The 24,218-nt window shown below is 37.9% G+C and overlaps 1 protein-coding gene across 4 annotated transcripts in view; it reads right to left on the reverse strand.

Annotated features, from left to right (window-relative positions):
- The window catches only part of ryk (receptor like tyrosine kinase), a 53,436-nt gene that overhangs the window by 9,072 nt on the left and 20,146 nt on the right, over positions 1–24,218 (reverse strand). Inside the window, exons 2-11 of one of the 4 annotated variants that reach the window (XM_083569377.1) lie at positions 18,752–18,873; positions 13,762–13,861; positions 12,790–12,921; positions 12,235–12,297; positions 11,965–12,100; positions 10,664–10,764; positions 8,365–8,448; positions 6,723–6,848; positions 4,721–4,807; positions 2,626–2,695 (exon numbers count right to left, since the gene is read on the reverse strand). In XM_083569377.1, coding sequence (XP_083425503.1) covers positions 2,626–2,695; positions 4,721–4,807; positions 6,723–6,848; positions 8,365–8,448; positions 10,664–10,764; positions 11,965–12,100; positions 12,235–12,297; positions 12,790–12,921; positions 13,762–13,861; positions 18,752–18,873 — 1,021 coding nt within the window. The remainder of the gene's footprint in view (positions 1–2,625; positions 2,696–4,720; positions 4,808–6,722; positions 6,849–8,364; positions 8,449–10,663; positions 10,765–11,964; positions 12,101–12,234; positions 12,298–12,789; positions 12,922–13,761; positions 13,862–18,751; positions 18,874–24,218) is intronic. The other 3 variants (XM_083569378.1, XM_083569379.1, XM_083569380.1) reach the window with 3 other exon arrangements.

Consider the following 24,218-nt stretch of genomic DNA (forward strand, 5'->3'; position numbering starts at 1 on the left):
TACCACCCCCTCACCTCCAACACACACACACACACACACACACACACACACACACACACAAAAAAAGGTTATGAAGCAAAATGTTTTCCCCATACTTATTGTTAAGAAATTACCCATAGAATCTCTTAGAATACAATCAGTATTCATCCTAATTGTACAAAAAAACAAGGAAAAAACAAACAAGCGATCAAGCATAGCAAGATACGACACTTCGCTGAAAGTAAGCCGGCTAGAGGTTTCATTTATTTTTTCATTCCTCTGTGCATTTGAATGACAATGAGTTCTGTTGAAAAAAAAAAGGTTATGTGCATGCTAGGACCGGCAGCAGATGTAGCAATGTAATGCATATGCAACAGATCACGACCAAAGTCTTTTCATCACAGTTCACTTTTCCTGAGTTGAGAAATGGTGGTTGTTTTATTATGATTTACAGCATGTCCAGAGACAACCGATTGCCAAGTTTTGGGGAGTCACAGGTAGATGGAAAGAACTTCATTGGTTGAAAGAATTTACAGAACAAATGGTAATAAATGCAATAATATCCCATGACTAACCATAATACAGCTCTGACACCAGACCGCTCTTGTGATACAAAAACGTAGGAGTAACGAAGCATTCTGAAATAGGTCACAAGTAGGCAGTTATTGAAACTGGAAAGGCAAGGAGAGAAACAAAAAAAAAAGTGACTAACTTGCAAAAGAGGTACCAGGCCAAGCTAGCTGCCAACAATTTTAGGCAGGAAATACTTCTTTGAAGCCTCTCTGAGGGTTCAAAGCCTGTAGTAACCTGTAGTATTCTCTGTCCTCTAAATGAAATGTAAAAATAAAAAGGGCTGAAGGTGCCTCACAGGATCTGATCTTTGACTTTAGACAAGGCCTGGCACAATCACCATCCTCCCAAAAATCAAGACAGGATGTGGACCATCTGTCCAGCAACCAAGCGCCAGAGCTTACCACAAACAACAAGTTAAGGACTTGGCAACTCCTTTAAAGCAACACATACCTTCTATATAGGAACTTCCTAATTGGTCTTTGTCTGGCCCAAAGATGATAATTAGAATACAGAACATTTGAAGTATTTATATTGTTCCAACACTGGTTTATTTTCTTTGCATTCATATGATACAAACTTTGAGTCAGGGAACACAGGAACTTGCTCTTAAAATGGAAATGAGAAGAGAGAAAGAGAAAAAAAAAACACACCCTAAATCTTTCTACAGTAGAATGCAAAGGTCACTGCTGTTGATGAAGTGCCCTCACTCCACTGTCACGATATTCCGTCATTATGCTGCAGAGCCACACACGTGTTTCCAACATTTGAATACAATATGGCTTCTTTTTTTTTTTTTTATTCACAGGACCTACGGGGCATGAAGAGGATACCCTTTATTTCCAAGAGACAGAGAAGGCGCCTTCCTGCCCTCCCTTCCTCAATCTTTAGTGTGCAGGACTGATCACACATCGTGACTCAGTTTAGCATGAGACTGAGGTGTTGCATTTCTGATAAGTCGGTGATGTACTTATTCCAGTTGCTGTAAAGGAGTGTCCGTTCCACTTATCACACCTACTTGAACAGATATGCTAATTGTTAAACCTTACACTGAGTTGTGTGTCAGGAAGGATTCTTTAAAACTAGTCAGTGGAAACACAAAACCACAACGGCAAACTCTGACCATTCACTGTGCAGCAGGTTCGAAATATAACAAAACAGTGTAATGCTTGATGAATATTACTCACCTGTGGTTTAAACCTTATAAACAAATAAACAGAAAAATAAATAAGGAAATGAATGACTAATGTCAATGTAAAAGTAAAACTTTACATAAAGTATTCACTTTATGACTATTAAACAGCTAATTAACCCAAATGATTAGGCATTCCTAGTCTGTCCTATTGAAATGCCAAACTAACAGTTCTGATGGATTTCCATTATTATGTATAGTTAGCTCCAGAATTATTGGCGCACACTGATAACATGGGTGGAAAAAAAAGCTATAAAAATGTCGTCAGTTAACTGCACTTTATGCATTCTTTTTATAATATAATGTACTTAGTTCAACAATTTGTTTACTAATTTGGATCTCCAATCTCTACAGGGAATTTGTGATATTCTCTGTAGCAGTGAATATCACAATTCACAGGGAATTTGTGATATTCACTGTAACAGTGGCAAAGCCTACAGCTATTTAACACGCAATAGATTTCAAATAGCACTTTTTTTTTTTTTTATCAATTTTAGCTCACCGACTTGAGGTGATTTTATTTTGTTTTACAATTGTTAATACTCCAGTGAAATAGGAAGCTTTGAACAACTACATGACTTCCTTAACACTCAGCTGAAGCCAAATATAAATAGGACTAGGCTGCAGTATTCTGTTAATTTCTATTAGTGCAAATATGTTTTACATTTCATTATGAAATATTGATATAGCCTATTATTTTTTGGTAGTTTTAGCACGTTTTCTTATTTCAAATTTGGGATTTTCATAACCATGGCATGCCAATACCCCTGGAGCCGATTATACCCATTATACAACAGCTTTGATAAAATACAGAGGATTTAGTGCGGTTAAGCATTTGTGATTGAAATTACAGAAGATGCAATAAATAAACAGTTGTGACTCACCTGTGATGAAGACCTCGCAGCTTACAGCTCTCCGTCAGCATCATTGTTACCTGCACCTCCGAGGCATGATCTGCAAAACCAAAGGCAAGAACCAACAGTATAAGTGGTTAGTCATAATCTACAATTACAAGGTGAGAAGAAGTTTTGAAAAGTTCATCAGCTGGGCTTTGGTTGAGATTTAAATGTTAAAAATATAATAATTAACCTGTTAGCCTTTGACACAGATTTTGGGACTCACAGCTGAAATGCCCTACCTTAACTTTAAATGTTAACAGTTCCTGATAAAAGTGGGCTTCATACACAGTTTAAATATCGCTGCTTGAGACTTAGAGCTTTAGAATGATGTATAGTTAGCCATATTTAATCTATTGCTAAACATTAACACCTGAGAACAATTGGCTATTAGTTGCATTTACGCAACCATGAAGCCTAAGAGGTTAAAATTAATAAATAAATAAATAAATTACTGGGGAATGATAGCTTAGAAAAAATATATCTATCATGAACTCTTGAACAACAGAAATATGTGCACTCCGGTTTATACACTGTATTTCCTTAGAATCTAGCAGAATATGTGGCCAAAATGCTGGAGTCCTGTTCACATTTGATTTTATCTCAGCATGCAGATTTTGGCGACTACTTTGCATTTACAGGTAATCCACATTGTTTTCTGGCCCATGGGTATGGCCGAGGGAAGTTGAAGGGTTTACAGCAACTCGGGAGGGCATGGAGTATTGTTTGGCAGTAGGCACCGGCCCTGTCTGGGGCAACTCCTTGCAGAAGGAGTGCCATGTTAAAAATCAGTAGAGCTCAACATTTTCTTTTTCCATACCACAGTTTAGTATATTTGACATGTGAACTGTGTTTAAATATTAGGACAAGTGGTGGGTGAGTGGTTACTGATCAGAAGGTTCGAGCCCCAGCACCATCAAGATGCCAGTGTGCGGGCCTTGAGCAGGGCCCTTAACCCTCTCTGCTCTAGGGATCCCATATCATGCGCTGGGATATGCAAATAATACAAAAAAAAACTCGATTGTGCTTAACATATACGAAACAAAAGGCATGTTTCTGCTCTGTTTCTGAAATCACACGCACTAGAATGCATTTAAAACACGACAATCGGTTTCATTTTCTAATCATATTAAGTGAGTGGTTGAAAAGTTTTAGACGGATCACAGAAAACCTGCAAGACATGCATAAAGAACCGACCTTTCCCAGAGAGGGAGATGTTTCATAAAAGCCAGAGCTCGAAAGGAGGGTTACTTTCAAACACAAGGATGTGATTTATGAGGATGTGTTGATCCCAATACTGTGGGTGATTTATAACAACATGCTGCTTTATAAACACCAGGCTTGCTCTCTGTGTGCTTGATTAATTGACTGTACAAAAGATGTGGTATTCCACAGTGCTGTTGAATTATTGATTATGAAAATCTTTTTAAAAATGTTCTTTAACAGCGACTCTGATGAGAGATTCTGGCTATATTGCAGATCACAGGTTTAGATTAATGCTCTCATTCTAATGTGTTATTGTTTCTATAGTTACACTCCACAGGCACTGAGACAACACAATAAAAAGCTAATAATAAGTAGGTTGGAAACTAGAAGAGCATGTAATTGTTGATGTGGTGAAGCTTGTTGGATGCCAGTGAGCCCCATCATATATCCAGAAAGTGGACTGTGAACAGCATGTCTCATCATGTTTTATTCCTTATTTATGTAAACCACTTAAAATTGAGCACAATCTAAATGTAAAGAACAGCACATGACTGACCCTGTTGTTTTTTTTAAATTAATGAACATGGTGTTGGAATATTGGTTATTTCCTGTTCTCACTTATCACTTTTAACATGCTGTGATACACAGTCATGCCCTCACTTTCCCCTCTTTTACTTTCTCTTAAAATTTTTTTTACATCTCCTTAAAGAAGGTCACCACATCAAACATCATGGGTTTGATTTTCTTAAACTAAACTAAATCTATTTAATATTAGGTGTTACGTTCTGGTGTATGAGGAATATGATTTTACACTTCCTGACCAGTTTTGAGCTGTGCTATAATCAAGAGTGATGAATGTGTAAAATTGCTTCTGTACCTTTGACTGTTTTTACAAACACTTGTTTCTCTTTACTCGGGTCCTTCTCGTCAAGCAAGACACCATGGAATATCCGTCCAAAGGTTCCTGTGAAATGCAAATAGACACCCAAATTAAACAGAGTGAGCGGAGCCAAGTGTGTGTGAAACAGATAATATCACCTTTTCCCACCCACACACACACACTCCATGATTCAGTATATATATATATATATATATATATATAAAAAAAACACAAACACACATACTGTATATTATTTCAGCAACAATTGTAGTATATCTTCTCAAGGGACAATACAATAGAAATGAAGCTTGGATATATTTTCCAGTAGTCAATGTGCAGCTTGTATTGTATTGTCGAAAAACAACTTAATAAAAGTGAGTACACCCTGAGTAAATATGTGAAAACTCCAAAGTGTTAATATTTTATGTGAGCACCATTGTTATCTAGCACTTTATTAATCCTCCTGGGCATGGAAATCACCAGAGCTGCACAGTTGGTTGCTCTGATCCGCCACTCCTTAATAATGACTCCATAACGGAGCTGCTGGATGTTGGACACATGACGCTTCTCCACATACACTTGAGGATGCCCCACAGGTGCTCAATAGGGTGTCTCAGAATGTCACAGTACATGTTGGAATCCATGTTTCCCTTAATCCCAAACTCCCCAGTGCCAGTAGCACTCATGCAGCCCAAGACCATGATGCAACCACCACCATGCTTCACTGTAGGCAAGACCATTTTCTTGATGCTCCTCACCAGGGCATTACCACACATGCTGAACACTATCTGAGCCAATCAAGTTTATGTTAATCTCATCAGACCACAGGCCATGGTTCCAGTAATTCATGTTCTTGGACAGATTGTCTTCAGAAAACTTTCTTGTGAGCCAGCTGCAGGAGAGACTACCTTCTGGGACGCAGCCTGCAAACCGAATTGTTGCAGTGTGCGGTGTATAGTCTGCAACCTCTAAAGCAATGCTGCAGCACTCATGCATCTGTTTTTTTGAAGCAGCTTCTGCACCTGATGCACAGCACGAGGCTTTAACTTCTACGATGGACCCTCGCGAGGCCTGTTCCAAGTGGAACTCCTCTTGGAAAACCTCTGTATGACCCTGGCAACTGCACTGTAACACAGTTTTAGGGTGTGTCCGATCTTCTTATCGCCTTCGTAGATGCCATCTACTGACCATATTTGTTGAGAGAAACAATTCTAATTCTCAAATTCTTAGAGAGTTTGTAGCCATGTTAAACTTCCAGATGTCAGTATAAGAGAATTGCTCTCAACGCACCACATTTTAACTAATCTAATACAAGATACACACATTTGTAAGGTTCTGTTAAGCAAACAAAAACAAACATGAACATAAACATGACATACAGCTGATATCACTTGGGGTATACTCACATTTATTGCCAGCTATTATGACAATAATTGCTGTATGTTAAGTTATTTTCAGAGGACAGTAAATCTGTACTGTTATACAAACTGCACAGTAAATAAAATATATCTAAGCTTGATTGCTAGAGTATTGTCCCCTGAGGAGATATACTATAATGGTTGCTGAAATGTGAGAAGCGTACTCACTTTCGTGAGACACTGTAGATGTGGTCACTGGTTAATTGCTGGAACACTGTATTTTGGGCTCTAATTGAAAACTAGTGTGTGAACTGAGCTAGAGTGCTGCTAGTTCAAGCGTGAGAGTGGTTTTGATCAGGAGCTTATGTGTTACGATTAGGGGGCTCAAGCCAGGGATGAGGAGAAAAGCTTGCCTGAAGCTCAAATATGATTTGGCTCCGTAGTCCGTTGACGAATATGAGTGACGTAATAGAGGTTGGTCAGGACCGAACATGCCAGGTGTTTTTACAAAAACACAATGTAGATTTATCATTTAAGATGTGAATGGTTACTCTAAGAACAACGAGGATTAAAATGTTCCTGCATGGAAACTCGGGTGTACATCCTTCACTAGAAGCCAAGAGTGGGGAATGAGGACGCACCTTCATGCAAAACGTCTCGGAGCGTGACTCTCTCTCTGGAGATGGCGATGTCCTTGACTTTTGCCTTGGCCTCCAGAAGAGTCACGCTTCTCAGGTCGTTCTTCTCGATCCGCAAAGAAGGATAGGCTAAAGCACAGACACAAACACAAACAGCCCTAAATACAACATCAAACAACAAAATTACAAAAATACATTTCTTCATTACTGTTCTTGCATAACGTATCTCTTTTGTCTTCGACTGTAAGCAGTGTTTAAAAAGAATCTAAAATCTCACTGATTCTCATACGCAAAACTTTCCCAAGCACTAAAGTTAAAGGTCACATGGACACAACACAAAGCATGGCTAGTTGTGTAATGACGAATTGGATGTTGGTGAAGTGGAGTTGTGTAATGCCAAAGTGCATGTTGGAACAGTCTCTCCTCCTGCTTTTGTGTAGTTCTAGCCGACACATAAATATTTGTCTACACGTAAATATTTGTGTCCATTATTGTTTGCAGGCTGTTTCAGTGACATGGTGGTTTCTTCCATGGGCATTAATTATACATCCATAGAAATCAGTGAACTAATGACAACCCACAAAATAGCACCCCTAACTAATACATTTCTGATTCACAATTATTTAGTGATTAAAATATGACAATTCAAGCGAGTAATTCACAATAAAATATTGTGCTAACATAGAACAGTGTGTAATTAGTAAGACCTAAATCTTAAAGCATCAAAAGTTATCTAAAAGGCTCTAGAGTACTATTTTTTAGGTGGTGTAGTTTCGTGAGGGGAAAAGGGGGGTTTGTATTGCAGCCCTGCCACGTCACAGCTCCCCAGTATAACTGTATCAGCTATGCTACTCTACATTTGCCATGAATGTGTGTTTGGGGTTTTGGTGTCTGCAATAAATTTCATGTCCGTTTCATATTTTATTCGTTATCATGGGACTATTCGTAACAAGTTATAATGCTGCTCTGGAACTTCAGGAGTTTATTTCCCACTATTAATTCTTTGATCATTTAAAATGTTATTATGTAGTCACAAACACATTGAATAATATACACGTTATGATACGTTATGATCCAAAGCACGAGTGCGCCACCAAGTGGTGATACTCCAAAAAAAAATTATTCTTTCCATCTTATAACTTGAAATATTCTGGAAATAGCAGAATATAGGACCTACAGTTTGCTTTTGATTTAAGGTGAACAGTGCATAAAATCCACTCATATGTTTAACAGTATGCATGCATTCTTTTCCAAATTGTGTGAGGAAATGATACTCAACTAGAGAAAAAAATATATATAAATTTAATGATCGTTTCATTACTAAGCACTGTTAAAATCGCTTTACAAGCAATGATACATGATCAAGCCATTAGTCACTGGCACTGTTAAAGCAAGCATAAACCCTATTTAAACCTCACAGTGATGCAGGCCCCAGTTGCAGGCACACACTCAAGCAGCACAAATTATTCAGTAAAGCTCATGCACTAGGTGTGGTTAGAAAAAAGATGGCACAAGGCTTCAGTCGCTTTATGCTGTGAAATCAATGATGATGGTGTTTAGGTTAGAAGGAGAGTTTGTTAGCAGGAGACTGACCATGTGATCATTCTGGCTCTTTCGTGCTTTAGAAGAGCAAAGCGGAACTTACTTTTGCTTTCATGGGAAGGAACACCGGGGTGGGGGAAGGAGGCACCTGAGAGCTGCAGCATGGGAGCAGAGCCAGCATGAACGTCTGATGGAGGGATGGAGGAAGAGACAGAGGTAGTGGGTGAAAAAGATGAGAAAAAGAGGGAGAGAGAGAGAGAGATGCGTAAAGGATGGGTAACTATGATAAGTAAATAGTGCAACAACAATGTGAGCGCATATGGCAGAGGCTTAGAGGAAAAGAGTTAGTGACCATATGCGGCCACCGGGGGGCGACAACACGCTACAAATGCAGGAAACTCTGGGGGGGGGGGGTGTAAACATAAATACAAGACAAATAATGCAGCTACAACCCATTGATATTTACTTATACATAAAAAACTGAACAACACAAGTTTTTTACTTCAGATCTTTTTTCCCATTACTATATTTAGAACAACTTTCATAAGACAGTATCGGTCACTTGTGTGTCCACCTACAAAATGTGACTAATCTTAGCCCAATCAAGCCAATTAGATGGAATAGGGGTGCCTAACCACATAGAAAACACCACAGAGAGCTAAAATAACACTTCCTGTCAATTCTGTAAGATGTGCGAGTGTATGTGTGTGTGTGTGTGTGTGTGTGTGTGTGTGTGTGTGTGTGTGTGTGTTGGGGGGGGGGGGGTGACTTTCATCCAGCAAAATGTTGCTCTGTGTTTTCTCATTCACTACTTCTGCAAGCTGTATTGTAGTCTAGTTCATATATTAGTTCGTTTCACCTTGTGCTTGCTGCCCACACATGCAGCACAGAGACATACATTACACCCCGAGTACATGAAGTCTGAAGTGTTTATTACCAGGACATTCTGATTCCTGATTAGCTCATTTGATCATATGTAAGGAGTCACCTTATTAGGTTGAGGAATGTGTTGGCGGGAAACTGTCTGGGGGGATCATACCACTCCACTTACTGACCTTACAGAAATGGTTCAGTGAAAAAAAATCTAATTTAAGAAATCATCCAATTAGACAGAATGTACTTAATCAGCCGGGACACACTTGCTTCCTCGGCTCTGCACTATGAGGCTAATGAAGCTATGAAGCAATAAAAGTCACTTGCACTTTTTTCATAGTTACACTCTTTCGTCAAAAGTTTGCAGACACCTGGTCATAAGTAGGGTATGTGGTTTTTGAGCGTCACATTCCACATTTAGTCTCAATTTGCTATTATAATTCCCTCCACTGGCTAGAAAAGTCAGGTGTCCCAAAACTTCTGTCCATATAGTGTACTTGTTTCACATCACATTGTTAAGATACGAAGCCAGACTTTTGTAGATCTTATTTACAAATTTCTGTTCAAGTTTAAATAGAACTAGTTAATCCTCCACATTCCAACAAATCCTGAAAAAAAATCTACTGCCATCACAGGCAAATGCACACAAAGCAGATGTGAAAGCACAGGCAATACAAATATGATGTATAGAACCACACAGAGAAGGAAGGAAGGGAAAAAGGGATTATGGAGTGGATAATGGATAATGTACATGGTGGTGATAAAGCTATATTGCAATTAGAAATGTGTGTGCACCACAGTGAATTGACAAACATGTCTCCTTTTTTCCATTAGCAAACTTTTCAGGCTATGACCAGATTTTCTTTTTTGTAAATTAGGGATCCCAGTAAAACCGGTTGCCAGGATTTTAGTGTAGCTCTGCTTCCAACCTTTGGGTTTGGCTTAGAGGATGAAATGTCACAAAAGATTTAAAAACAAAAGGCAGAGCAGCAGGTCTAATCTCTAATCCCTAACCTGGGTCTACCGATAAGATTAAAGGGTTCAACTGCATGGAGTAATTTCATACATCTTAATAATTAACCGTAAAAACATACTGGCAAAAATGCATACTACATTCTGTTTTAGACAGTCTGGATGCAGAGACATGTTTACAGTAAACATGTATTTCTACAAAAGGAACTATGAGTAAGGTCATATTTCCTGAGATTGATAAAGAGTTGCCTCACAGGTCCAGAGCAACACTAAAGAAGCAGACTGGAGAAGCCATATATATATATGTGTGTGTGTGTGTGTGTGTGTGTGTGTGTGTGTGTGTGTGTGTGTGTGTGTGTGTGTGTGTGTGTGTGTGTGTGTGTGTGTGTGTGTGTGTGTGTGTGTGTGTGTGAAGGCTGACCAATTACATTTGGGATAAAGTGAAACGTGCCTATGATATTTATTTAACACGAGTATATAAGTATACAGATAAAAATGGTTGCTTGAGTATGGGGTATATTGTGATAATATGCATGGTTTTCTACTGTGGATCTTACTGGTGATGGAGGTGGCATTGTTTGGTGTGTCTGCTCTTAGGTACTGTGTGGTCTGAGTGGAGGGCTGAGAAAGACCCTGGGAGCTCCCACTGTCACTCTCACTAGAAAGAAAAAAAACAAAGAGAAAGATCACAAAGCGGAACTATATGGTCAAAAGTAAATGTGTGTACATATAATTCTAGTAATCTAAATTTAATTATAAAAGAGAGAGAGAAACAGTAAGACATGACTGTTTATCACCCAAATTATGCCATATGAACGTTTCTACCAACAATATTACTTTTGTCTGCCCTGAACTAATTTTGCAACAATTCTTAATGTAATTCTCAGGCATTACTAAGTACCATGCTATGCTCAAAGGTTGTCTAGCTATCTAAAAATGCAAGTCTAATCAATGCAAGTGGCTTGAATTTAATTTCAGCAATATTTTTCGCGAAAACTTACATAGGTTGCCAACTATAACTAAACCTTCACCCAATAATATTACTAATTACACCCAATAGTATACCTTTTTAAGCTATAGAACTTTCTGCATCTCTCTCAACACCATATTCCTTTTCATTTGATTTTCTTGCTTTCCCTTCCCTGGGAGGCTGTCAGTAACAGTTTTATCTCCAACCCCAAAGCCTTCATAATGCTTAAGTGTTGTATAATTGTGCCAATTAAAAGAATTAGCCTTGAGCTTCAGAGGTTAATTCAACAGAAAGGCCCCTTAGAAGCAAACAAAGATGCTCAAACAGCACAGATTCAAACTGCCGTTTGGAAAGCCACTGATCCAGGCATGCACTAATGCAGTAAATAATGATTTTACTGAATATAGAAAGTACCAAAATGCTGTGTGCACTTGCTTATATTCTCATGCTTCGGAGCTGTTGCCACTTTGGACAAAATGGGAACATGTCATGGGTTTATGCAATGAGTTAACAGACACATGGCTCCTTTGACTGGAATTGGCAAATAAGATAACACTAATTTCAAAACAAGTTTAAACCAGTCCACCAGGCAGGAAACTTTCAGAAGAACTGAATCCTCAGAATAATTTTGTTTTTCCCCAAGATATAAAGGTCATGACACTAGGATTGTATGTATATATATATATATATATATATATATATATATATATATATATATATATATATATATATATAATCAATGCATGCACAAAGCATGCAAAGAAGCACAAATGCTTCAAAATAGAACTCATCAATCTCAACAGGATCAGACTTTCTCCGTCTCACTGTTCCTGCCAACGTGCATAAAACTCGACCCGAATGCAAACACTCCGATAAACCATAAACCACCTGTCATCCACCTCGACTCTCTTCATGCTGTGCAGGTGTAACACAGCAAGGATGATTGCCACGAGGAAGATGACAGCGCAACACACTCCAACGCTTATGTAGAACACTCTGGTGGATGTTGTTGGAGCGCTGTCTACTGAGGAAAATACACACAGCAAAAGATCAGAGACCAAAAAACCCTTTTGAAAATACAACGTGAAACCATCCAGTATCTCATTTAAAAAAATAAATGCTAAACTACTTAATCACAGAACAGTGGAAAGTACTTACAGTCTGGTCCTGTTTTGTTAGAGAATGGAAGGAGGATTCTTGGGGAATCTGGCTGCTCAATTCCTTAGTAAATAAAATGATAAAATAAAGAAAATCTGATTGTAAATAAAATTATATTTTTGATAAAAAGCTAAAAAAAAATTTTTTTAAAGATTAAATGCATGCATGGTACACGTATGTCTTATCAAAAGAAAAAACTGTAGGGCTCACATCAAAAAGTTGCCCATTAAGAAAGGTTTCTTTTTTTTTTCTTTCAATACAGAACAAGTCTTATTCTACTACAGACAGAAAAAGAAAATCAAAAACACCATTGTGATTCAATCAACAATGAGAAAAGTCATTGGGTATTTTCTTTAGGTATGCATATGACAAAGTTTGTGTCCTAATCTTCACTGTGAGAGCTTCAGGTTTGCTGAGAGAAAGTCAGACCAAGTTTTTTTTTTACTCTTATTGCAGCTCATATTACAGAGTAAAGTGAAGGGTTGGGTTCAGACAATAGACACATTTGTGTGAAATGCACCCTCACACAAACTAGAGTTCTGTTACAGGGCTTACTTCTGTAGCACATTTTCCTGCGCTTGAAGTTAAGCACTGTGAAGTTGTTGGCATGGATCGTCAGATTCAGCTGCATGGTAAGAACTGCCTCACCATCCACTTTCCCGGAACAGAAGAGGTCCACTCTGAAAACTATGCATAAAAACCAAAAACAGAAATCAGAACATATGCCAATAAAACTAATACGATCAACTGGGGTACTGAAATTTGAATCCACACTGACAAATAAAATAAGTTCCATGAGCATAAACATAAACTCAACAACATTAATAAGTCCATTTATTACAGACACAGGGCTTTATTTACTACTTGTTTTCCAGTTATAGAGATTTTTGAGAATTGCAGATTTTCTGCAGATTTCACCAAGTCAAACGTAAGACTTTTTAAGACCATTATGAATAAAATTTAAAACCTATATCACAACACAAAAAACAGACACAAATACATTGTAAGCAACTGGCCTTAACTGAGCCCTAAATTATTTAAAATTTAATTAAAAAACTTGCACTTGCTGAAAAATTTATTCCGTTTTACATCTGAATTACAATCCATGAAAGATTTGTGCCAATAACTGAAAGCTGATTGACTGTTGCATGTTTGCCTCATTTGTAGTCGTAATACAGCTAATTATATTTGGACTAGCGAAAGAACTACAACACCACAACAACAACAAGTGAAGCATGAGCATTTCAATAATTAGAGGTAGCGTTACGTGGATATTTTAAAATTAAGACTCGTTAAAAATTATATACGATCGAGAACTGTGAATTTAGGACTTTTTAGTGATTTTTTGTGATTTTTTTAGTTTGAGCCTTTTTAAGACCCCACGGAAACCCTGGAATTTCCCTAAAACTAAAAAATAATAGCACGTTAAAATAGTTAAATAATTAACAAAAGCTTTTTGACTCTTGACTTGACGAGCCCCTGGGAGATTACTATAAAAGAAGCGTGTGTGTGAGAGTAAAGAGATACCTGAGCGTGTCAGTGGGACCTCCCCATTGGTTGAAATGTTGCTATGAGGTTGGTCCATAACTGCAGGGTTCTCCACCTGGAAACCCAACCTGTACTCCACCTGCACACAGCAAAGAGAAAGAGATCGAGTTTCATAACAAAAACCACACTAGAGTCATAGCTGAATTATATTGAAGCACAATTGTTTTTTTGTTTTTTTCTGTACTGTACTTTCAACTTCAGCTCGATGCAGCATGATCATCACTAGATGGCAGCATGGAGATGAGAGAAGACCACATGGACCACAGAGTTTAAATTTCTTTTTAACCCAAATTCTTTAACAAAATACAAACTAGTTAACAAGCACAGGGTCAAATCCACTACAGATGAAGGAGTGTTTCATGAATGAATATCTGCAGTGATTGGCTGACAGTTTCCAATCTGAGCAGCCTCTACGTACATCAGCATTGGGTTTGTATTTCACTTTTCAGAGTATCGATTTAAACAATAATGTGACAGAGTAACTCACATCGCAGCTACGATTGAGACGTCTATAAATATCTGAAAGGAAATCAATAATATCAGTGTAGATTTTCATTTCTGTGCAGTGTGAAATCAACAAAACATTCTTTTCTTTGAATTAATCACTTATTGCACTACATTTAAAACCGCCCAGCCAATTAATGCTAATATTCAATTATAAAAACTGATGATGATTTCATACGTGTTGTTAATTTAAATACACTATATGTGGTTTTTCTCCAAACTGTTACCACCAAGCTGAAGGCACACAGCGTATAGTGTATAGGACATCTTTGGATGCGGTATAATAAAGCTTTGCATTTACTTGAACTTGGAAACAAAAACCTGTTCCAGCATGGCAATGCCCCTTTGCACTAAGTGAGAAGATATGGTTTACATGGTTTGGAGATTAAGATCTTGAGAGGCCTGCTACAGAGCTTTCTGAACAGAATTTCTGTAATCATCATTTTCATAGATCATTAAACACTGTGTATTAATTAATTGGGAATTCAGTCTTGGGACTTAAAGACCATTAATAATTAAATTTAAGACCTAAAACACGACATTAAATACAAACACACAAATACTTTGTTAGCAACTGGCCTAAGTCACACTATACTTTTTTTTTTAAGCCAAGTATCGCTAAACTTGCACTTCCACATAGCTGGGGATTAAAAAAAAAAAAATCAATAAAAAAAATGCTTTACATCTGTGGTATAGTCAAAGGGAGAGTCGTCCCAGTTACAGAAAGCTGATTGTCAATTGCATGTTGGTATCAATTGTAGTTGTAACACAGCGAATTACAGTGCATCCGGAAAGTATTTACAGCGCTTCACTTTTTCTATGTTATGTTACAGTCATATTCCAGAATGGATTCAATTCATTATTTTCCTTTAAAATTCTAGATAAAATACCCCATAATGACAACATGATAGATTTGTGTTTAAAATCTCTGCAAATGTATCAAAAAAACAAAACACATGTACGTACTCTATACATTGTTGAAGCACCTTTGGCATTAATTGTAGCCTCTAGTCTTTTTGAGTTTGATGCTTGGCACACATATTTCTGAGCAGTTTCTCCCATTCTTCTTTGCAGAACCGCTCAAGCTCCATCATGTTAGAAGAAGGCCATTTTGAGATCTCTGCGGTCGTTGTCCTTTTGGAAGATGAAACATCACCCCAGTCTTGAGGTCCAGAGTGCTCTGGAGCAGGTTTTCATCAAGGATGTCTCTGTACCTTGCTCCATTAATCTTTCCCTCGATCCTGATTAGTTGCCCAGTTCCTGCCACTGAAAAACATCCGCACAGCATGATTCTGCCACCACCATGCTTCACTGTAGGGATGGTATTGGCCAGGTGATGAGGGGTGCCTGGTTTCCTTCAGACTGGAAGTTTCTCCTCTCTCCACAGAGAAACGCTGGAGCTCTTTCAGAGTGACCATCGAGTTCTTGGTCACCTCTGTGACTAAGGCCCTTCTCCCTCGCTCTAGGAAGAGTCCTGGTGGTTCCAAACTTCTTCCATTTACAGATGATGGAGGCTACTGTGCTCACTGGAAACTTCAATGCTGCAGAAATCTTTCTGTACCCTTCCCCAGATCTGTGCCTCGGTACAATACTGTCTCAGAGGTCTACAGACAATTCCTTAGACTTCATTACTTGGTTTGTGCTGATGTTAACTGTCCTTAAATCATGTCCATTCAACTGAATTTACCACAGATGGACTCCAATCAAGTTGTAGAAACATCTCAAGGATGATCAGTGGAAACAGGATGCACCTGAGCTCAATTTTAAGTGTCATGGCAAAGACTGTGAATACATGTGAATTTATTTTTTGTTTTTATTTCAAATGTTTTTTATTTTAATACATTTGCAAAGATTTCAAACAAACTTGTCATTATGGGGTATTGTTTGTAGAATTTTGAGGAAAATAATGATTTGAATCCATTTTGGAATAAGACATTTTGGAATGAGCATTTCAATGAGCGTTCGAGGTAGCATTACATAGACAGTGTTGTGCTAGTTACTAAAAAATAGTAACTAGTTACAGTTACTCGTTACTTTATTCAAAAAGTAACTCAGTTACTTTGTTGATTACTTACACCAAAAAGTAATGCGTTACTTTTTTAAATAACCTTCTTTAAAGTTTCTATCTTCTAAGTTTCTACCCAGAACACCGGGTTAGCTTCTAGCTACTAGCTCCTCAGGCATGGAGTTCCTGGAGCAGCTTCGACAGATTGGAGTTGCTGTTTATCTCAGTAGATACGAGCTTCGAACCAGAAAGACACAGCTTACATTTGACTTAAAAGTTTTTGTCTTTATACTCAACTAAAGTGAAATAATGAGCATATTTCCACTTTGAGAAACTCGTCTTGCTCTGGCCTCGACTGCCGCACAGACCTGAATAAACGGAGACACGCCCACAGCGCGTCTTCTTCGTGTTTACAGTGGTTCAATCACCAATCCTACAATGCGACGCTGCTGTAAGCAGGTTAGACTGTAGTCTACACTTCAGCCGAAATTAATTCATTTAAAAAAGTAACGGGTAACGCACCATACGGTAACGGTAATGAAGTTACTTTATTTTTCAGTATCAGTTACTGCCCAACACTGTACATAGATATAGAGAAAAATTAAGACCTGTTTAAAATGATTGAAAAATATATATAAGTAAATAGTAAATAAAATTTCTCAGTTGCTTTTGGAGTTTCTCAGAGCAGAAATGGAATTTTTTAAACTCGTTCAAACTCCACGTCATTTAGTCACTTGTGCACATCACAAAAAAAATCGCTTTGATCAAACTGCGAATGCTTTTGTACATTCATTTAATCGATTGTGTACAATTGTCCGCTGTTTCCTACAATATCAATTGTTTATGTCGTGTTGATAAAAATATATATTTTACTGGTTTCACCTGAATAGTCTTAACCCCCAAAACATCTCGGCATCAGTTCAGTGCATAAGTGAACGGCATCAAATCAACCAATGATCAACTGGTTTTCTAAAACAGGTCAAAGGTGAATTTTGTGAACCTTCATTTGGCAAAAGAGCAGAAGACAGAATTACAATTTCTGAAAATGGATGAACAACAAAGAAACGAACGAACACTATTACAGTACGGTAAAAGGGTAAATCCTGTCAGGTCTCTAGCAATCAATATAAATTAAATATGCAAACAAATAAATACATTTGTGCTGCTGAAATTCAAAAATACCCAACAGAAGAAATTCAACATTGTGCATTTTAAATCATAGTAATCCAAACAGTAGTTTATATCAAGAGATACTGAAACTGTGTACAGTCATACCGACAACATGACTTAATATTTTGATGATCTCGTTTGTGAACAATGACAAAGGGAGTTTTCATTCTGATGGGTATGAGATGTTCATTGGCACAAATACTTACATTTAAGAGATGAACTACGTACTTTGAGAAAAGTACAGGCTTTTGCAAGAAATCCAATGAGTTGTGCTGTTGGTACACAATGTTTTGAGAATGTACTTACTGGTTTGCAAATATAATGGATGATACGAGAAAAGCTTCACAGGAAATTAAAAAAAAAACTAAATATTAGATTTTTTAACTTTAGACTTTTTTATTTACTTTTTTCGAGACTCGAATGACCCAAAAAAAAAAACAACCACAACCTCAAATTTTCCAAAGACAACAAAATTGTACACCGCAAGCACCTGGACTAAATAGCATTTCTCAAGTCATACATAATAATGATATAACCCTTTCAAAGTGATTACAAATACAAAACTACAATTGGGCAACAGTACACATGCTTTAATACAGACTTATAAGCAGCTTTTAACATTTGCAAGGCTAGTGATTATATCTGCACTGTTGTTTGTCACATTTCAGACCTACAGCTGAGTTACATTACATGTGTACCATCAGGGTCCTACGGAATTTCACACCATCTTGGCACATTTTCAACGCTCCATCCTCCCCCCTCCCCCCAGCTGTGCATGTTACCGCTCCAACCGTTAATTAAATAGAAAGCCATGTGGTACAGAGCTAAAGATATTAAAATCACCACCAAGTAATTAAATTATTAAATCATTGAGAAAATAAAAGCTTGTAGCCATGTTGAAAGTCAGCAATTACTGCTTGTAAGAGGAAAGATCGGTTCAAAATGCTAATATAGGACTTAACGACGCCGACAGTTTAGTGCCGGAGAGCCATTTACTACAATAATACTTACTTTAATATTGAGTCAGGGGAGAGAATGCCTACTATGGGACAAGGTAAATAAATCTTGTGTGCTTAGGCTTTCAGCAAAGATTCCAAACGTATTATTTTGTTTACGAGTATAAGTGTAATGTACGATAAATATACACATTTCAATTAGGTAAATGAAAAAACATTAGAATGTGAAAGTTTTTTTTTTTTTTTAAGCCTACAATAAAAAATAAAACAGAATCCCTCTATAACTGGTACAGAACATATCTGGAGGCTGAATTTCTGCTGATTTGGGTATTACCTTGCTCTTGGAGTTCCAGCTGAAGTGCAGGCTGTTGGTCTCGCTGGGTACCGGGAGTATGAAGGAGAGAGCATAATGATTCACCACATCGTCCCTCACATAGTACAGCTCAGCATCCAGACCTGTGCACGCACACACACACACACACACACACACACACACACACACACACACACACACACACACACACACACACACACACACACACACACACACACACACACATAGGGCTAATTAGTACTGATACGCATGAAAACAGGGGGGGGGGGGAAGAACTCCATTCTCTTCTCCATGCAAAATATGGTTAAATACATTCCATGATCCAGAGTCCTTATGACTTTTGCATTTCACCACAAGAACTTTTAAGCACTCATTTGGAGACTAATGGATTTTGCAGAGCTTGGAAGTCTCTGAGAGGAGAAACCCACAGCAGCCCAAAACCATTTCTCGAGGCAACAAACCATCTGAGTACATGATACCAACACGGTCTTTCTTTACGATCAAGGAGGACAAATAAAGCATGTAAATTAACTAAATCATAATACATTTCTTAACTGAATCTGTGGAATTAAAGAGGAATAAAGAAATACATCACTTAAATCTGACTAAGCCTAGACCTACCATAAAACAGCCAAAGTAACTAACACTGCCCCCAAATATCTGTGCCTGGGAGAGCACCAGCTCATTTTTTAAGCCAGCTGGGTTATATATATTACGCTCATTATCAAGGCTATATGGCATGAGAAGAAAAAAAATCCCAGCTTGAGGATGTTTATGTTTGAGGTCCTCACCCTTCACTATCACCAGACCTTAATAGCCCGTCTCTTCCCTCAGGCTAGCCTCTACGTTCTAATAACTCAGCCTGAGGACTTGCTAATCTAAACAAGGTCTTGGCCACAGCCGCATTCCTCGAGCAGCTTCTATCCGAAAAACCCTCTCTCTCAGGGTGTAGCGCACACCTGTGCTATGAAAGACGGGTGCATTTACCCCCCGTTAGCAGGGTGAGAGCAGGTGCTGATGGATAGGTGGCTGGGGTTTCATGCTGGAGGCCGATTCCCACACACCAAGGCATAGCAACACGTGAAGCTGAGTGATGGCTGAAATCCCGAGCCGTGCCCTGGGGCAATCCTATCTCGGCTGCGGGACTTCGGCTGGGTCGAGTGGAGCCAGACTATCAGCCTGTCGAGACTGTCTTTAAACAAGGGGGAAGGAGATTGCAATTCCTCCCCCAACTCTTACAGTACAGCAATAAAGGAAAAAATAAACAAAAAGTTTTATTTATTTGTGTGGCAGCCTGGTTGTGTGGCAGCCTGGGGTGTGGCAACCTGGTTGCATATTTGATGATCTGTTGTTACAGTTTTAAAGTACAAATTGTCCCAAGCTAAAAATTTTTTAGCATGTACATGTAATAGCATTTAGCCTGCTTGGACCCAGAAGTGAAAATGGAGAAGTTTATTTCAAATATATAATAGAAATATAATAGTTAATAAAATGTATATTATATGTAAAAATAAATATATAAATTATATATAAACAAGTATACACAGACAAACAGACAATGATAGAAATTAAAAACTATTCTAATTCAACGAAAATATTGTCCCGCCATCTTTAGATTGATGTTTTCTACTTATTAGAATGTATTTATTTATTTAAATGTATTTATTCACAATGGAAGTCTCAGTCTTTGTCTCATTAACAGAGTTAAGTCACACAAACTCATTGACATCTGTTTTGTCGACTAATATCTGTTCATGCCGACATCTTCTGTTAGATTGTATTAAGCCATTTATTTTACAACTGGTCATCTGTACATAGTGTCGAAATGCTCTTAATTTTGAAGGCATCGTGACGACATGGGTACTATAAACAAAAATTAATTCATAACAAGTCATAAACAAACTTGAGTAGAAAGGTTTTAGACATCTATGAACAGACTGACAGCTGAACGACAGCATGTCTGGCAAACTCACTAGTTACCCCACATGATCCCTGCAGGCAGACGGCTAATGCGAGGTTAAATAAATTCAACACCGTTTTGTTAAAATGTACGCCTTTCCTCAACATTGAGAAAACCTACATTTATAGTTCCAAGCCACTATCTGCAAATATTTTTGTTTTCTTACAACAGAGATTTAAATGTATACTCTTGGCAGGAATACCCAAACTTGGTCAATTCCTGAATTTTCATTTTTGGCTGTTTCCCAAAATTCTGTTGGTTTCTGAAGACCACAGCAGTTTGTGGTTTAGGGTGTATAATGAACAATATGTATTGGGATTAATGCTGTGTGAACTGAAATAGCAATCACAGCCGTTTGAGAAAAAAAAAAATAAAACCACTATTTCAATGTATTAAAAAGCATGAGTAATTTATGTTTTAATACATGACTGCAGACAGTATGACCCATAATTATCATCAGTTGTCCATCTTCCCTGCCAGGCCTCTAATGTAGCCATTATCATTTCCTGCCTTTTTCCCCCATGGTCTTTCTTTATTCAGACGTTTCAGTCATTGAAATGCAGCTCTGAGTGGGTGAATGACTTGGCCGGTAAAAAACATTCCACATTCTGCTCAGAAAACCTCCACAGTGACTTGATTACTATGTTCTGGACTTTGAAGCTTTCTTTGGGAGCCAAGTTTTAAACCTTATGGCTCTTCAACTAAAGCAGTTTCCATAATTCCAGAAACAGAGCCTCCTGGACTGACGAACACACACAGCACCGAGTCGACCACTCATGAAGGGACATTTCACAACTAATCAGCCAACTGTGCCAGGACACAACAGCTCTACGTGTCACCGATGACCTGTCAGAGTGAACACAAAAAAAATCCTGCTATCGCTATCGGGTGAGGATTTTCGCTTGGAGGAATTGCCTTGTTTTGGATCTATACCGCTTAAAAACAGATTGCTGGGAAAATGAAAGGAAAGAGAGTTAGAGGGGCACACGGGTTGAGCGGAGAGTGTATTCTGAAGTTTAAGTATTTCCATTCTTTTCCTTAAACCCTAGCTTTGGAGGTTCTAATCACTGTCATGCTGGAACAAGTGCTTTTGGAAATAGAAACACACCCCTAACTCATGGGGGATGGACTGAATGTGGGCGCCAAAGGGGTCGAGGGTGCTTGACCCCCTGCTTTCATGGATCGCTCTTCTGCGCCAGTGACAATCCAAAAAAAAAAAAAAGATGAAAGGGGAGCCAGGACGAACTGGAGAGAACTGATGAAATGAAAAAGTAGCAGAATGAACTCACCACAAAACAAAACACAGGCAGACAGACAGACACAGTGATGGCCATCAGAGTTTACTAGTTCACTATAAAAACCTCTATAGTCTTTTTACTCCACTGTATTTTGTGGGAAGCATTTCATCTTTCCTCTGTGTTTTCTGAATCGAGTAACAACAAGTTGCTTTGAAACTCTCTGTGGTCAACCACACAAGCTTTAAAAAAAAAAAAAAAAAAAAAAAAAAAGCTCACTGGTGGTTTCCGTTCACTCTGACACCAGTTCTTAACTAAGCACTGCCATGAGGGGATGCAGTGTCTTTCTTTATGGTTTCAAACCCCCTTTCATGCTTGAGCTGCATCCACTGAACTTGGAAACAAAAAAAAACAAAAACAAAAAAAAAAAACATGCCAAGGAGAAAACAAGTCTAGTGATTTAAAATCCTGTGGTTGATCTTGTTTTTTAAAAAAAAAGCTTCAAAGTTCTCAAATCGTGCTACTATATCTTATCCTCAGACTGGTGGGTGTGTGCCTTGCGTCTTGCTGGGTGGGATAGAGATGGATTTTTGAAAACTATGACAGAAGAATGGGAATGAAACTAGACCTAAATTTAAGCTCAATCATTACAAACATGCAAAATAAATTTGCATGTTATTTTTAATAAAATAAAATAATAATAAAAAAAGTAAACACTGTCACAAATACAAACAATATAAGATACAACTAGGAGACAAATCAAATTTTATTTATTCACTTTTTGTTTATTTATTTATTTATTTTTAAAGCTGACGTTCAGGTTGAAGTTGAGTTTAGAGGGTGTGCAATCAAGACAAGGAACAGAAACATCACACTAATAATTTTTTCAACATTTTGGAGGGAGAAAAGGCATGAATAACCCCACCATCACCACCAATACCATCCTAGTTTAAGCCACACCAACTCCCAGGAACAAACATACCAAAGAGAGAAACATTTGATGTATTAAACAAATACAGATACACATTACACACACAAGTCCACAGAGAGCTGATGGCATTACTCCACTACTGACCTGAGTATTGCTGGGATTCAGTACATGTTAGCACATGCCTCCTAACACTACAAACACTAGAGAGTGCAGGCATAGCTGAATAGTGAGACAGCTGCAAGCAAAATATGCTAACGAAAACAAAAAACACAATCCCAATTAATGCCTACAAGGCAATAAAATGCACAGAAAGTCCACATTAGAATAATTCAATCCAAATGCATTTCAATGAACAGCAAAATAATGCTTGTTATTTTCACTTAGGAATCCCAGGTGGTTCGTCGGTGTCTAATAAAATCATGTCACCTGATATATGGAGGGAAATTAATCATCTACATAAGATTATTTTTGTAAACACAAAAACACAATTTGTCATGCAAGGTAGAAACCACTGAATTCCACAAGGGATGAGATTCCGTGAGTAAAACCACAACAAGGTTTCTCTGAAGCTAATCAGTAGGTTAGGAAGATATTAAACAAGCACTAAGCAGAAACTCATTATTTCCCGATGGCCACACATCATAGGAACATCTGAAAAGGGAGTTAGTTCCAGATTTCACTGAGGGAACACCTTATTAGAGAGGCGCCGCAAAGAGCAAAGTCCTAATCCTACAGACTTCCTCATGGTGGAAAACCTACAGGTACAGAGCCCCGACTCATCATCTTTTTTCAATAGCACCCTTTTTTATTTGTTCATAATTCATTTTAAATTTAGTGTCTCGTGATCTGGATACAGCAAGAATACTGTTAGGGTTGTTATACATTTAAATCAGGATTAAAACATTTATATTCCAACTCAAATAATGCACAATATAACAAAACCCTATGTGACAATACAACAACAGAGTGTATTCTCCAGCAACGATGAGAAATGATGAGAACCTCTTTTAAAACAATGGGTGCACCAAAAATCTTTGCTAATTTACATTTATGGCATTTGGCAGATGCCTGTACCCAGAGAGACTTTTCCAGAGGATTATCTCATTTATACTTGTGAACATTTGAGGGTTAAGCGCTTTGCTCAAGAGCCCAACAATTGCAGCTTGTTTGAGGGGGATTTAAATTCACAACCTTGCAAAAAAAAAAAAAAAAGTCTAATCAGGACAAAACAATTCCAGTTACTCTTTCTACCATTTTATGTGGGATGAGAAGTTTTCAGGTAAATGAATTATGAATATCATCCTGTTGCCTTTCTAAAACCAGAACAATGCCTAAGGCCCA

This window comes from Silurus aristotelis (genome assembly GCF_946808225.1).
Source record: "Silurus aristotelis genome assembly, chromosome: 2".
Classification (NCBI taxonomy): domain Eukaryota; kingdom Metazoa; phylum Chordata; class Actinopteri; order Siluriformes; family Siluridae; genus Silurus; species Silurus aristotelis.